Source organism: Habropoda laboriosa, unplaced genomic scaffold (assembly GCF_001263275.1).
Source record: "Habropoda laboriosa isolate 0110345459 unplaced genomic scaffold, ASM126327v1 scaffold1329, whole genome shotgun sequence".
NCBI lineage: Eukaryota > Metazoa > Arthropoda > Insecta > Hymenoptera > Apidae > Habropoda > Habropoda laboriosa.
Window position 1 is genome coordinate 583,617 of NW_017101431.1, and position 17,238 is coordinate 600,854.

At 30.8% G+C, this 17,238-nt stretch overlaps 2 protein-coding genes across 2 annotated transcripts in view; one reads left to right on the forward strand and one right to left on the reverse strand.

Annotated features, from left to right (window-relative positions):
• Nucleotides 1-7,303, forward strand: part of LOC108578147 (DENN domain-containing protein 4C) — a 16,944-nt gene extending 9,641 nt beyond the window's left edge. Inside the window, exons 13-19 of the mRNA XM_017941414.1 lie at nucleotides 65-265; nucleotides 408-632; nucleotides 4,216-4,460; nucleotides 5,535-5,793; nucleotides 5,892-6,293; nucleotides 6,659-6,831; nucleotides 7,142-7,303. Of these exons, the coding sequence (XP_017796903.1) occupies nucleotides 65-265; nucleotides 408-632; nucleotides 4,216-4,460; nucleotides 5,535-5,793; nucleotides 5,892-6,293; nucleotides 6,659-6,831; nucleotides 7,142-7,278 (1,642 nt within the window). The 3' untranslated portion in view covers nucleotides 7,279-7,303. The remainder of the gene's footprint in view (nucleotides 1-64; nucleotides 266-407; nucleotides 633-4,215; nucleotides 4,461-5,534; nucleotides 5,794-5,891; nucleotides 6,294-6,658; nucleotides 6,832-7,141) is intronic.
• Nucleotides 7,304-11,343: 4,040 nt separating this feature from the next.
• LOC108578138 (protein angel) overlaps nucleotides 11,344-17,238 on the reverse strand; it is a 14,203-nt gene continuing 8,308 nt past the window's right edge. Inside the window, exons 6-7 of the mRNA XM_017941403.1 lie at nucleotides 12,221-12,467; nucleotides 11,344-11,736 (exon numbers count right to left, since the gene is read on the reverse strand). Of these exons, the coding sequence (XP_017796892.1) occupies nucleotides 11,344-11,736; nucleotides 12,221-12,467 (640 nt within the window). The remainder of the gene's footprint in view (nucleotides 11,737-12,220; nucleotides 12,468-17,238) is intronic.

Here is a 17,238-nt window from a genome sequence, read left to right on the forward strand (position 1 = left end):
ATACATATTTCAGAAAGAAGCATTTCACATTTGTTTACCGAATGTATTTCTTTTTTATCCATAGAATAATTCGAAATTTAGAATCACCGTTGAAAAGTCCTGTTCGTACACCAGTGACAGAAAACGATCCGTTAGGTGCATTAATAAACGACGAAACGCCGATTGTCTCACCCTCGGAGGAGAATGACTCAAACTGTTCAACAAATACTTTGACTGTTTTTAACAATGTCGAGGAACGACCAGGAGGACCGCTTTTATTTCGAAGGTACATTTGTTTTTATAATTAATAAGCAACACTTATCTTTATATAATTAAGATCGCATGGAAGTTACCGAAGGAACCACATACTACATACGCATATAGTGTTATTATACCTGTTTCTACATTCTTATTATAACTTCTTCCAGCGCTATCTTGCCTCGTAGTGCAACATTTCATCAAACAGTAGATGAAAGTGGTGTAGCAATAGGTGGTCATTTGCAAAGGAGTGAAACAATGCCACATTCTGTTGCGCAGCAAGGCGAGCAAGATAAAGAAAGAGAAAGGCAAGAAATAAGCAGCCTTTGGTCTCAAAAGGACAGCGTTACCTCGAGTCTTTCGAGTCTAGGTTCCAGTTTGAAGCTCAGCTTTGGGTAAGACAAACGTTACTACCAGAAAAACCGCAAAATGTATATTAACAGTTATAATTAAAAGGATTCTATTCTAGTATTTCATTCCGTACGTATACCGTCGAGTTCTCTTAGTTTCTCAATATAAAATCTATTCTAGTTTAATCAATCTTTACTGAGCATAAGATTTAACGATAATAAATCTCAATATTCAAAATAGCGGTCTGCTGAATATTTTTTGTACAAACACAATTTCCCAACGTTAATATAATAGTTTACTAGTAAAATGACTCTTAAACGATAGATTGAAATGTACCAAAAATTAAGCAAAGTGGTCATTTAGGGCTTATCTTACACTAAAAACAACAAAGTGTAATACAGTAAGCTCAGTTTTGCTACCTATCTATTTAGGTCTACGAAATGTACAAATCGTACAGAAGTATATTAAAATTTTTAATCTTTATGACAAATAGGGATATTCCAAATTAATAATTTAAGATGTGTCAATTCTTTATAAGAATTCTATTTAACATTTGAAACTATAATTTTTGTAATATAATCGTCAGAAATTTCACGATTCACCTTTCAGTGTGCATTGCTTAAACGCCAACAAGGGACATCGCTTAAGTGTTACACGCCGATTTTAATGAAATTTTTGCATAATGTAGTACTAAAGTAAACATTTGACATACATTTCTTTTTTATCAGAAATCGTTCACGTTTAGGGGGTAAAAATGACCCTTAAAATAGCGGTGAAAAACATATTTCGTTCAATTATCTGAAAAATAATGCGGTGTAAAGAAATAGTTTAAACAGCAAAGTTGTATGTTTTGGAACAAAGAATTATACACGGTTCGATTTCTGTGCAAATTTGCAAATATGAGCTACAAATAAATGCGAAAAATACGGATAAATTACAACTTTTTATTTCAATCTATTTAGAAAAATTAAAACTTTATAGTCAATCTGTTATTTTGCTCGAGACGTATTACCATTACCGTTTCAAAATTTTCTAATATTCGGGGAATTACACTTGTGTTCGAGCGAACCCTCGTATGGTGAAATTTTTCCTTCGAGGTAAACCAAAAAAAAAAAGTTTGCAACGCCATTCCTTTCATTGCCGATAAAAAAATTACGTGTCGAATATTTTTTCGAGTAACTGCTTCATACATAAATTTTCTTCAAATTGACGCATGTGACACTCAAGTGTTACTTCTTGCAAGTGCACGACTTTACGTAAACATACTTATACAAGAAACACGTGCACATCGTATCTATATACCTTTAAATCATTCTCTATGAATTTTTCTTCTGTTATTTAAAAATCTCTACGTTACACTATATCTATAGTTTTTTGCTACCGTCGTTTACATTAATTCTAATGTAACGTGGTATAACATACTTTTTTTCATTTGGTGTATATTTATTCTAAGAATCGAGTTTATAAATCAAAATTATACAGGAGTTCGAATACACTGCTAGTCGAAAGAATTACAACACCTAAAAATTGGGATTGCACAAATCGGGGGAAATCACGTATGTTTTGTTGGGCTACTTACTCCGAGGAGAAGATGACCTTTTTTAAAGCAAATTTTAATTATTTCTCCCCTTTTAACACTTCAAACGATATATGTAAATTTCAGATTTGTGCGATTTCATTTTTAACCCTTTGAACTCCAAATTTCTTTTTTTAATTTCCTTTTCAATAACTCCCTGTTATTTAAAGAATTTTATTTGAATAATAATTATATTGAAAATAGCATTAAGGGTTATATATATGTGTACCTATTGCTGATCCAGGTAAAAAAAATATTGCAAAATATAATACATATTTAAACTGGAAATTTAAAAATTACTTCGTTCATACCTGTGAATAAAACTGATGTAACACTCGACAAAGGAGTCCAAAGGGTTAAGGTGTTGCAATTATTTTTCTTTTTTTTTTTTTTGGCGAGCAGTCTATTTTTGTGTCCAACTGTATGGAAGCTGTAAGAGGATTATTTGCACGTGTCTGACTTGTGAGCGTGCGAACGTGAGTTTGTGTGTTCAGTTTTGTTAATTGTATTATATGATATCTAGTAGATTTTGTAGTACAATGATTGGTAAAAATATATGCTAACCTTTTTGATTTAAGCGAAATTGGCTGCAACGTTGCTTAAATATGATGAGCGTAGAACACTCAGAAGCTAAACGCTTACTATGAACTGTGTTCGACATCTGATAACTATTATGTACTATGAACGCAATATTATTATTCGCGCATTACGTACTTTACGAGGCATTATTAATTTACATTATGCAAACCTACGCTACTTTTGTCGAGAAATTAAGATAGACAAAATGTTTTTATTTTTTTCAAGCACATTTGTAATCTATACCAATAACATTTTCTATATTATTTGTTATTTTCGTCTTACTTTGTCGTACGGAATGATTTATTAAAATTTCTCTCATCTGTTACAAAACACTCTGTAGGTGTCTATAGCACTCTCGTAAGTTCGAAAGACAAGACTTTACAAGTATGTTGGAGGTACACGTACAGGGTGTAAAATAATTAATGGTCACGGCTTCAGGGGGTGAATCTAAACCCTTGGATCGGTGGACATTTGTAAAAAAAAGTTTCCGCAAAATTGTTTATAACATTGAAAATTAATGTTAAATTTTTTTTTTACATCAACGTATTCTGCTCGACGAGAAGAGAAAAAGTCTGAAAGGAGCCATATGCCGTAAACAAATAGTTTCCGAGATAAACGTTGATAAAGTTTGGTAACGATTTGATTGTGTAGAGCTATACGTGTAGGACCTACTGACCTACTAACCTACTAGCCCTCTGCCATTTGATAGTATCTAGCCGTGCGTGCTCCTACACAAACACCACGTGTTACAGTTTTGTTGGCTTATAGATCTTGATCATTTGAATTTTTCTTGCCGTATTTTTACTGCTCATAATATATAGTGAATTATTTAAAATGTATTAAAAATATTTGCCCAAAGGAATCAAGGCGGTAATTGGAGCAAAAATGTGGCGCTACCAAATATTAACTTCATTGTTACTTCTTAACGGTATTTCTTATAACTACATAAGCTAAGTTTAAGCTTTTTTGTGTATCTTTAGTGGACAATTGTTTATTAAAAATTATCCAGCGTAGAAACCTCGATACTGTGATTTTATTTCTACACAAACATAAGAAACATATTTTTCGTACTGTGGCTCTAATAATTTCAGATCATCCACTGTAATTCTCGAGATATAATGTTGGATTGATTACACGCAGAACACCCTGACGAGTATATTTCTTCATAAATATTACGAACAAATTGTACAAAATCTGCTAAACCTATAGAAGAAGCTCTAACATGCTAACTTTTCGTGAGAAAAGAATTTGAAAAAATGTTCAGTATCTTGCAATTTGAAAATATATTTTCAAGATATGAGCATTGATATAATATTAAGGTTCAATTTCCTGTATGTGTGTATGTGTGTGTGTAATCTGAGCGTGAAAAAGATTAGCGTACAACTTTTTGCGTACATGAATCAAATTACAAAATCCATTCTACGAAGAAGTGAAGTCAGAGCAGCAAACGAATTAAATAATATCTGTTTCAGTCCTACTAGTTTAACGGGGAAAAAGTCCAATGAAATAATACTCGGTGGTTTAAATAGCTTAAAGTCTGCCGCTACGACGGTGGTGAAGAAGTTCGACGAAATAAAAGAAGCTATTTCCGCAACAAGTACTCCAGTGAAATTGAAGGAGCGCGAATATAAAATAACACACGGAGCATCTCACGAATCGCTGGATTCCATGACAGACGGTTCTTTACAAGACAGAAATGAACCTCTTAAACAAACTGGTTTGTAAGATTAAGCTCCTTATCTCGTCGGTAACAGGAAATACATGAATTTCCATCCCTGAGTTACCGACTACTTGCTAGCTTTTCAATGTACTTCATTTTCTTTGTTATACAGTGTGAGAAGGAAATAGGTGGCCAAACTTTGGTATCGTATTCTACTGTTCCTAAGGATGAGAAAAGATCATACAAGCGGCGTAGGTCTGAAAAATCTTCCTTTCTGAGATATAAGGTATAAGGTGGAAAAATGATTAGTTATCGACATATTTTGAACGCTTCTCCGTTACAATGTACACATTTCATACAACGTTTCTCAGTTATTTTCATTATTAAGTTAAGGTAATCTCTGGTTATCTCTACGTACCTTAATATCTTAGCCACCTCGATTTAAGTCCCTTGGACTTAAAAATATCTCGATAACTAATCATTTTTCCACCATTATACCTCAATACTCTTTAACGTAGAATGACGAGAGGAACCTATCTGTGAAAAAAAGTATGCATTTGCATTTAAAAAGATAATGCAATTGTTGATTGCACATACACCATTGCATTTCGAAAAAAAACATGGTCCTACGGATGTAGTGCTCTTTGAACAATACACCTTCCTCCTTTGACATTTTTCTGTAACTGTACTGGCAGCGGAATTATAACATCTAACAGTTGCGTGGACCACCCTGTATACTTTTAGCAAAAGAAATGACGACAGTGTTTCAAAATCCTGTGAAATTTCGATGTAAACAAGAAATATTTATATCTCAGAAAGAAAGAGTTTTCGGACTTATATTTCTATGACTTTTTCTCATCCTTAGGAACAACAGAATACAGTATCAAAGTTTAGCCACCTATTTCCTTGTCACTCTGTGATAAATTATTAATCTAAATATGATACAAACAAAATGTAATTTAATTTCCATTATAATATTAACTATTAGTAATTTGTTATTCTTCATTTCGTAGTTATAATATAAATTGATCCTTGTTCTAAATCTAACAAGTGTCCAGTGATTTATGGGATGGAAGTGTTTATAATAATAAGACAGGAATTTTAAAACGATTCGCTGTTATATTGAAATAGGTGACGGAAATCTAGATCCTTATACATTATACGACTTGGCGGAATGTTTATATCCAAAAGGATCGAGAGAATTGGATGAACGAATCGCTATTGAACTCGTGCTATCCAGTGCGAGTAGATGTCATCATTGCGCCACCATACTTTATGACGAAGAAATAATGGCTGGTTGGCAACCAGAAGACTCAAATTTAAATACTGTTTGCCAGTACTGTGACAAAGCGACAGTACCTCTACTTACTATAACAATATTAGATTACAGGTATGCGAAGTTTGGAAATTTATCAAGTGTAAATTGTAGCATAGATTGTTTCTCTTTGAATGAAAATTTATGTATATTTTTTTTTTATATTTACACAGATGCGAGGAGAATGAGAAAAAAAGTGACCCGTTAATGGGAGCTTTAATGGAATTATTGGATAAGCCGAAAGAATTATTAGAACCTATCACGGTGCCATACTTGAATCCTCTAGTTCTAAGGAAAGAACTAGAAAGTGTTTTGAGTCAAGAAGGTGACGCGTGTCTTACTAAACATAAATTTATCGAGGAACATCCGATAGTGTATTGGAATCTGATATGGTATTTCGAAAGGAGTAATTTAACAAGTCACCTTCCTGACCTATGGTTAAACAATGATAAGAAGAAAGAACAAATAAATTATAATGCAGTTGGTGTGAAAACTATGTGGGATAATGAAAGACTTCACATGGATCGCTTGCCTATGTATCTCCAATGGAAGCTGAATATTACAGAGGACAAAACGTGAGTTAAAATCACTTCAATATGTAATATGTACATTGCATGGATATTGTCATTGTATATAGTACGTAGGGTGTACAGCATTTGATACAATGACTGTAATGAAAATGGAGTATACTATGTTGTCCACTTTTTTCTTTTCTTATGAAGAATAAAATATCTAATATCGCATATTTATGCGTCATACAGAAACATTTAAATGATATTATTTATTAAACTGCAATTGTTGCATATGTCTAGACAACACAAATAAAACAAATTTTGGTTTAAGTTATTTAAGTTAATATGACTATAAGTACAAGCAACAAATTTTTTGACAAATTCATCGATAGAGATTCATTCTATAACGATTGTTATAAATTTTTCAGGTTAATGCAGTCAGTAATTACGAACGTTCGTCGAAATGATTTAGCGGAACCTATAAAAAGAGTGGCCTTAGGAAGAAATAAAAATCAATCAACTAAACAACCTCTATTTTCTATATACCGGGATATTTTGTTTTTGGCATTTACAGTTTTGGGGAGAGGGAATATTGACCAAGGTATGTTATTTCTCATTGCATAAAGATAGAATATATTCTATTATTCTTCTCGTTCTTTTAACTCTTCAATACTTTATTTAGCTTTAGAGAACTATTTAATACAATATTTATTTTTCTGGTTTGAAATGAATCTTTGTTATTTGTTATTTTATTATATGAAATTTAACTTTTATATTTTTTTTTAAAGTTTTGCTTTTTCTTTAAGAGTTGAATTTACTAATATATTTAACTCAATCATTTTATTCTTAAGCTGTCTAATAAGTAATTATCATCCATTCTCATATTTAAATTAATTATTTGCATGTTGTAGGTGTCTTTGACAGAGAATACAGTTTATCTGTAGAAAGATTAACAGAAAAAGAAGAAAAGCTGTTGTGTAAAATTGATGCTCCGCCCTCAATGATGTCAGTGTTTTGCAGACATTACTTTAAACAACTAAGCGTGTAAAGTTAAAACTGAAGGTATTGAAAAATATGATGTAATATATTGTGAGAATGAATAGTGCGTTCGTAAGAAGTATCACAGATTTATCTGTTTAAGCCTGATTTTTGATGTGAAACAAAACATGTGAAATGTCAAAATTAGTAGTAAATTATACATTTTAGATAAGTATTTATAGTTATTATTTTCAAATGAAAATTGGTAAATAATATTATCTTGAGGATTTACACTTTTTTCGCGAGCAGAAATTGAATGTATAAAATTTCCCTGAAGCTGCAGGTGTCATATATTTAATTATGAAATAATGTATTCTTTTCATATTTAAAATATGCGATTACTTACGATTACTATCAATAATTTTTTATTTAGAAAATAGTTGCATATATACTTACTTTATTATTACAATGTGAATATTCATAATTGTATGTATGAAAGCGATAAGGAAAATTATTCAGTACCAAAGAACCTGACTTGATCTAAAAGCTATAAATTCAAATGCTTTAGTTAATATCACACAGTGGTGAAGAATACATATAATTTTCAATATACAAATTGTCTTGTTACATCTCAAATAACATTTTTATCAACAAAATATTGATCAAATAATTATGATTACGTTTTAAATTAAGTAACTTATTGCAAACTATTGAAATCCATTCAAGTCCGTTTTTATACTTTTGAGTGGAAAAGTTCAATACTGCATGATCAACAATTAAATCACTAACTTGTTCACAATGAAAAGTGCTATTTATAGTTATGACATTGATATTAATTTGTTGTTTATAGTACGGAAGTTGCAAAATAGTTAACAAGGTGTTGCATTCAAATTAAAAACTCTAAATATAATATAATGAGCATCATTTATAATTGAAAGAAAATATTTTAAATCGAATCTTTGTTGTAGAATCCTATACCTATTGCATAAAACTTTATTTTTACAAAATATTTAATGTGGTTTTAATAGCTTAAAAATTTTCAACTATTTTCATACATATATGGATAATTTATTAATTATTATGTAAAATTGTCAAATATTTGAATGGAAAGAATGTTTGATCAGGTTAAATCTAAGCAAAACATTATTGGCAATTGTGTATTATGATTAGAACGATATTTAATTGTTATTGCAAATATTTATAATGAAATATCTTGTTTTGCTAAACATGGCTTTTAAAAAATATTTTAATGCAAGAACATTTAATAGAACGTATTATGTACCTGATACCTATAAAATCACTTCTTCGCATAGGTTAGATTATACAATAGATTGATTCTTGAAAATCCTAAAAAATTATGCATACATAATTTAACATAACGATGCTATGCACTTTTCAATATGATGAACCTTGTACATTATAATACTGTGTATTCGTTCGTTATTAAATTATGAATGTAAAACATAAATAAAAGTCAGTCATGGTATTTTATATAAATGAGTTTTTTCATCAATGTAAGTATTATAATTAACCTTTGTTTTATTTCGACTAGAAAAAGCGAACAATGTTTTGAAATAATATACTCTTGTACAAGTACATATACAAAAGGCTAGGTAATAGTTCTTATACAATAGAGAAATTAAGCAACTTTTTTAAAATTAATATAACCTTTTTTTCGATGTTGTTCATCGTTAAGGTAAGTGCAATAGGGGTTTGTACATGACTTACAGCCTCTCAAAACTACACCGCCTTGTAATTGTACACCGCATTATATATAATTTTTATTTTATAACCTTACTACGTATTTCAATTATTTTCGAATTTGGAACAAACATGTATGCCTGTAGGATTGTGTTAACGTTCGCATGTGTGTATGAAAAGATATTTTGAATAAATTAATTTCTATACATAACACGTTTAGGAAGAATTTTATTAGACAGCGCATGACAACAACATTTCTTTATCTCTTTCGCATGGATTTGCTAAAGCTCCCAAACAAGATGACTTTCACATCCAGATTCACGCCCTTTAATTTCAACCTGGCCCACTCCGCATCCAACTGCAATTCAATTTGTCGCTATTGTTCCTGTAATTGATTTGAAATGTTTCAGCTTGTATGTGAGAAACATCTTCAACATTCAAATAAACCACCAGTAAAGAAAATTTTGCTGGACTAATTCTTTCCTCACCATCCATTATTTACAACAACCATCTTACAACGTTAATTTTAATGGATCTACAAGGAATTTATAATTGTTCCCAACGTACCTTGTCTGTTCTCTACTTACCAATGCTGTCAATTTATATCTTCAACTCATTTCACTTTTAAACCAATAGACGATCCATTCATCGACCTATATTGTGTTTTCTTATCCATCCTATCCTACTCAGGACCTTTCTTCATATTATTAGCATGGGGATTGGGGCCTCGATGCTCATCACAAAAAATAGTAGCGAGAAAATCAAGAGGGCGGCCTTGGCTATGGATTGGCTTTGAGATCCTTAAATTTTTTTTCGACTTCTACATTAGTTATGAATCCGTCAGTCTCTTCTGCAATACCTATGTCTTTCGTCTTTCATGAAAATGTTCTCACATCGGTTAATCCTAGGCAGTCGGACGAATATTTTGTAAATAAGCAAACAATAACATGAAATCTATATACCTATCCGTGGTTTCTGAAGATCGATAAGTACACCAGCAATTCAAACAGCAGCTTAAATATTTTCTAGAAATTCTTCTATTAGTAAATACTTAATCAATTATATAGGTCACTGTAGGCCTGCAGATTTACTGCAGATAACATCGATGTACATATGTATATACAAATAAACATTAGACCTGCATGAGATTTGACGTTAAAAAATTATTCGTATATAAATTTCTTTCATGTTAAAAATGTGTATATATATCTAGAAAGTTTGAAAAGGTAAGTCAATTGTATTATAAAATAAATAAATAGACAAATTTTCATTCATTTTCGAAAGGAATGCAAAAGTAAAATATGTTCTTCAATAGTTAATTTGATAATAAAATATCAAAGAAATTAAACAATAAGAAGGGACCAGAAAAAATTAAAGAAAAAGTATCTATTCCTGGCACTTTTTTAAAAAAGTAATTGATTTCCATCATTCATTATTATCAACTCTTATCATATCAATTTGATTGCTGCTTAAAATTAATTCTTACGTTAAAACATTTAATCACCAACAAAGAACTATTATAAATACATTACATGTTAACAAATAGATTAAACAAATCCATAAAAACAAAGAAATAATTCGCAAAAGTTTAAAACTACTTGCTAATATTTCATAATTTTGTATTCCACAATTTGAATTTGTTGATTGAAAAAAAAACATTATGCAAATATGGTTGCATTTAATGTGGTTTTTAACTTAATAAAAGATGTATCATGTACATTTTTAAAAGAGTAAAGATATTTTTTAAATGAATAATTAATTTTTTTTTATTACCGTAAAGCATTATTATGTCGGCAGGTATAGTTGGAAAGATAAGAAGAAAACATGCACTTTCAATATTCCAAATCTGAACATTCTTTTTCAAACGATAGAATACAATTAAAATTAAGGCTTTCTAATACAAACTCATCGAAGAACTTATAATTTTTGTATTAATTGTAAATATACCAGTAATAATCCAGTGAAGAACAAAATGGTAACTTTTTCAAAAATTACGCCCAACTTATTCCGAAAACTGTTCGCAATTAACCTATGCTACTATAATATATTAAGATTTTCTCGCAAAATACTCTATTCCCGACTATCATTAAAGAACATATTCAAATAAAACGTAGTACGTAATTATAAAACCAAGAAAAGTGAACATGAAAATAAAAACAAAGATGTACGGTTACACAAAAATTGTTTTGCATTGAATTTAAATTTTGCATCGTAGATAAATATTTTAATGTACATTATAGATCATTATAACAAAAATTTTGTCATATCCACCAATAAAAATAAGAGAAAATAGTGATTTTCCTTGATCTTCTAAACAAAACAACATGACTATTCTGTACATTATCTCTTACATTATTTTTTCATACATGTAATGTAAAAAATTGTTCTATATCAAGATTAGAACAATTTTTTAATTATAGTATAAATCGTAATATTAACAGATCTGAGGTTTTCTTTTATGTACTTTAAAAGTAGCTCCTAAACAAAAATGGTCACTACCAACTGCAAAATTAGGTATTGTTGGCAAAGTGGAGCACTGTTTAACTAAGGGTAGTTTATAATTTTCAACAAGTTCCAGATCACTATAAAAAATATAATCAACTGTAACCCACTCGTCCTGATTGGTCGTAGCTTCTAGTTCTCCATGACGATTTCGATGTTTATATACACTGTTAAAACGGAACGGATGCGTTAAGGTGCCAGAACAAAACTTTACATGATAACCATGAGCGATCTCTATTGTTTGAAGATCTGTTGTATCCGCATTTACTTCGCAATGGTATGATGAAACATTTTCCTCTGCCATAAAATGTTCACTATTTTCCAGCTGTAACACATCGAATATATAATTAGAACAAAAACAAAAAACCGATTTTTATAGAAAAAAGATGTCTTGAAATATTGGAAAATGCTAAATACAATATAATAGGTGCATAGCATTAATGAAAACAAGCAGATTTAATAGGCAATGAAAAAAAAGTAAACAGATCATCGAATTTTGAATTTAATAAACAATAAAAGAAGAGAATTAAACAGTTTATCGAATTCTTTTTAAATGAAATAAATTACTTTTTAACCTCTGATACCAACTTCGATAGCTTCTTCTCTTTTCGTTTATTTTCTGTATTTGTTGAAGAAAAGTTAGAAAAGAGAAATACAGAAATAGAAGTGTTTGTACGAATCAATAATAACTTTATCAGAACATACATAATACATAGACGAAGATGTTAGTGATTTTCATTGTAACATTGCGGGGTGAATATTTGTGGTAATGAAGAGCCTAATATTTATTTGTTGTTAAAGAGACGTACCATCACTCTGTCTGTTCCTTCTCCACGTAATCTATGTTTTAAAACGTTAAAATGTTGACAGCTATCCGTAATACAGAGGCGAGGAGGGATTAGAGAATTCGATAGAGATCGATACTCCGTTTCTTCAAGGCTTTTGCTTTTCCCTTGATACTCAAATACACCCTCCGTAATAAATTCATATACTCCCGAGTCAGGTGTTAAGTTGAAATCACCTACCAGTATGATTGGAAGGTATTTGGCACCCATCCTGTTCATAAAGTAATAAAATTAAATATTTTACGATATGAACTACTTGTCTGAAATTAAATTCTATTCTTTGACTAATCCTTTTACAGTAAAACACAAATTAAAACACTCTCATCATATTTTTTAGAGAACGGGGAAAAACATCCGCCCACGCACCGCCCAGACAACCACAGGGAGGGCGGGATACCCGCCACAGCCCTGTAGCATGGATTGGAAAAACTGGCCGTTCCGAGGTACAGTCATATACATAATCGGTGGATTGCTCATGGCAGACCTACGTCACTCCCAGTTAAGGGACCACGCTACTCTCGACATTGGTCAATCAGCATTTCAAGCGCCGGGGGTTCCCTAAGCCCCTAGGCACACTTAGGTACCCCCAGCGGGAAATCAATATACAACAATAAAAATACATTATGGATAGTGCACCAGGAAGCATGGAACAATACCCAACCTCAGTTTTCGGTCAAATTAATAGCGAGACTACCACGCGCATAAGCAACTATAATTAAGTCCAGAGAAACTTTTGCTTTCCTTTCATATAGGCTGATTAGATTTATGAAGTGCACATCCATGCATACGCACATTTGGTTCTGCTTTGCTTTCCTGTTACAACGAAGTTTTCGTTTCAATAATTTCTTTGATAAATTAGTTATTATAAGATTCACGACTTTTAACCGATCAAGACTGTGAAAAAGTAATCCCTACTATGCCGCTCGACTATCTGTCTGCTTCTCTTTTCAAACTCATGTGTTGATTTACTTCTACTTTTCTAATCTACAATTACTAAGTCACCCATATAAAATTATCTCATTATCTAAAATCCATTATTTACGGAACACGAATTAATAACATTCAAATTTAATTAAATTAAATAACATTCAATTTAATTGGCGAAATGAATTAGGTTTCCAGCAAACTCGAATGATACCTAAGTGCAAAATATAAATTATAAGCTTGTATCGAATTGCAAGATATCCATTTTAGGTACGTTTTGCAAAAGTAAATAGACACAAGTTGGTGAACAGCAAAAATTACTGTAACTCAGACGGAAAGTAAAACCAGACACATATCCATATTTTATTTCTTTATAGTACTGAACTCATTCCTGATGTATTTACCATACATTCAATTATGGTAAATATATGCGCATAGTAACGTACGCAATGCAGTATTCTTATTAAAAGTATGAAAATCAATATGTTATACTTTAAATATAACTACGGATGAAAGATTTTGAGCATTCAAATTACCAATCATTCTAAAAACAATACACATATTTACAACCTTGCCATCAATTTTGACTCTTACCACATACACATTACAGGTGCACCAGCTTTCATTGCATACATATAAAGATAAAACTTTGTCGTCCTATTGCTGCCTGTCCCATCTTTATCTCTCTTTAAAACATTTATTTATCTTTTTCTATTTGCAGACTTCCATCTTGCAAAGAGATTGTTGTCATTTTTCTTAGACTTTTAGAAAATTTTGCGAAGAAAGAAGAAATAGCACAGTTGAACAATCAAAAATTATTAGTATTGTTGGACTATAATACATGTTCATGTTTCATCTTCTGTTATACAAGGTGTCCCAGGATTTTCCGGCCATATAGTACCAGTATGTTCTATGAAAAGAAATAAGAAATAACGTTATATAGATATAAGCTACTAAAAGCTCATTAAAAAGTAATAGCAAATACATGGAACAATCTAAATCACTAAAAATCATCAATGAAGCTATATTATTAATCACCTTAACCATGTCAATTACTACATCACTGTTACACTTCTAGATTTTGGCCATTTTTATGAAAACAAAAATTATTCAAAGATACAGTCCGTTATTTTTTCAGTATTCAGTATTTTTATACAGTCTTATATATTTAATAAATATTGTTTGCTGCCAGTGTCATTCTTGTCTTGTATCATAGTAATCGCAAATCTGTTACCGTTCCTTTCGTATTTCGTATTTTTGTTATAACTTTTTAGTAAAGCTTCAAATGATCTATACTTATATAACATTTTTTTTTCTTATTTATACCCATAGAACATACTAACAATGTTTGGCCGGAAAAACTGGGACATCCTGTACAGGGTGGCAAGATAAGGGTCTTGCTATGGAACTATAGTATTTTTTAAATATTGTTTATTAGAACGAATCATAAAAAAAACGCAAGTTAGAATTATACAGAAGTCGTGCAACGTCGCGATACTTTTAAACGTTCGAATTACAGTAAGTGTTGAAATTTCAATCTATTCTCTTGTAAACATAGCTATAAAGCAAATTTGCATTTATTGCTGCTATGATGCTCTCCCGACGAATTTCTTTACATGCTGTGCGGATTCTCTGCTTAAAATGTTCTATGTTTTGAATTAGAAAAGCATAGATTATGGTTTGTAAACGACTCCAAAGAAAAAAGTCTAATGGAGACGAATTGGGAAACGGAGGGACCAGGAAATAGGTCCATAAATACCCTACCAATGTTTTCGGAATTTCTGTTTAAATATTCACGAACAATCCGAGCGTTATGAGGTCAATACCCGTTTTGTTGGAAATAAATACGCTGCGCAACGTTATTTGGAAACAGTTATATTAACATTGGAAGTTCAGAACGAAGGAAATTTAAATAACATTCAGTCGTTAAATTTTATTCATAAATGTAAGGTCCAAATTGAAGGACCGTGTATTCGTCCGCACCAAACATTAATTGTAACCTTGATTTGAAAATTAGGCTGTTGTTCTAAATGACCCCAGTGGCTAATCGAGATGAAACTTGATGCGTATTATGAGGGGTGTGAATGGACCCCAAATATAAAATTTTAACTTTGGGAATTTACCCGTTTAGAAAATACATGTTTTAATATATAAGGCATTTTCTACGCTATTTGCTTGTTCACTAATTTAATTATGTACTTCGTGTACTTATTTACAATTTTAATGGACTCAGAATCAACATCGAATTGCTTCGCCTTAGTTAAGATCGGTTTATATGCTTTAACTATTGTAATGGACTGTTATTGTTTCGCGAAGTGTCTGCAAGCATCTAGCGTTAAAATTGTAATTGAGGGCGTTTAGAGTTCCCGAGACGTCTAGAATTAAACAAAGTCACATCGCGGACATATATATATATATATATATGTCTCAATATTCGCTACAAAAATATGCAATAAAAAATATAGGGTTCCATTTAAAAATTTAAACGTGACCTTCGCAGAACTCTCTAAGGTTATCTCAAGGTCAAACAATTATCGTAATATGCCCCTCTCGATACCATACAACTTCAATCTGAAACATTTTTTCATATTTCTGATACTTACAGAAATAATTACATATAGACACTTAAAACGGACATACTGTATACATACATATATGTACATATGTAACTCGCAGATTTTAGCAGATTTGTTAGGTTAGGTTAAGTTAGAACACGATTTAGGTTAGAACCTGTATCTTCCAAAACATGATTTAGGTTAGAACCTGTATCTTCCAAAACATGATTTAGGTTAGAACCTGTATCTTCCAAATAGGTGAATTCCCAAAGCTAAGATTTTATATTTGGAGTCCTTTCACATCCCTCATAACACCTACCAAGTTTCATCTCAATCGACTAATGGGGCCATTCGGAACAATGTCCAAAAATTGTTTTCGAAACCAGTGTGGACTATCTTTAGACCAAAAGTGACAATTATGTCGATTGATAACACCATTATCTGTAAATTTACAGTCATCTGTCCACAGAATTCGTACGCATCACTCAACTATGTGTACTACAAAATTTAGACGACGTAGTCCATCTGTTATGCGTAAATGTTACACTTTATTCATTTTATAAGGATGGTAATCATTCTTCTTCGTAATTCTATTAACAGAATGCGGGATAATCTAACAGCAAAAAATACTATAATTTCCTTTAAAAAACAAAAGCTAACATTCAGATCTCTGAAAAAAATGCTGATAAAAAAATTCTGATTTATGAAAATTATGCAGATTTAAATATAGTTCAACTTTTACCTAACACAATACTTTGTGAAGTTCAAGGAAAGTATTGAAATTTTGTGGCAACACTTGTGAGAGACTCTGTATATGAACATTTCATTAGTAAAATAAAATTCATAAGATCAAGTCCCTCTGAATTAATTATATTTTTCTTTTTATACAGTTCATTTCATTTATAACTATGACAAAATAAGTGAAAAGAGCAAAAAAATGTAACAATAAATAATGAAAAACGTGAGTAATAAACATGCATTTATTGTGCATTCATAATGCAGAAATTTTTTGTGTTTACAAAGCATATGTAAGAATTATCATCCATGCACTTTGATACCACAATTGTACTCTACCATCTTACAAAAGCACATTAAAATACAAGTGAGCCATTTCAAGACCTTTCCTTGTAAAAATTTGACAGTTATAGCTTTACATTACGATATTTTGTCACTTCAATTATTCAAAACCTTATGAAATACTGTTTGTTGCATAAAATTTGTTGAACTATGTGTAAAAAAAATTTTACTATATACTTCCAACTTATTTTTGCACATAGAATGATCTTCTTTCCTCTTAAACCATTTGTCACTCTCTCCACCATATATAAAGTGTTCCAACAAAAAAGTAATACAATTCCCCAACATATTTAATAATTCATCCTGATTAAAAATAATCATATATACTATGTATCTATATCTACTTGTTACTAACATATTGACACATCCCTTCAAGCAATACTTTTTTGTAAATCTCTAAGGCAAAAAGAATAGAATTTTTATAAT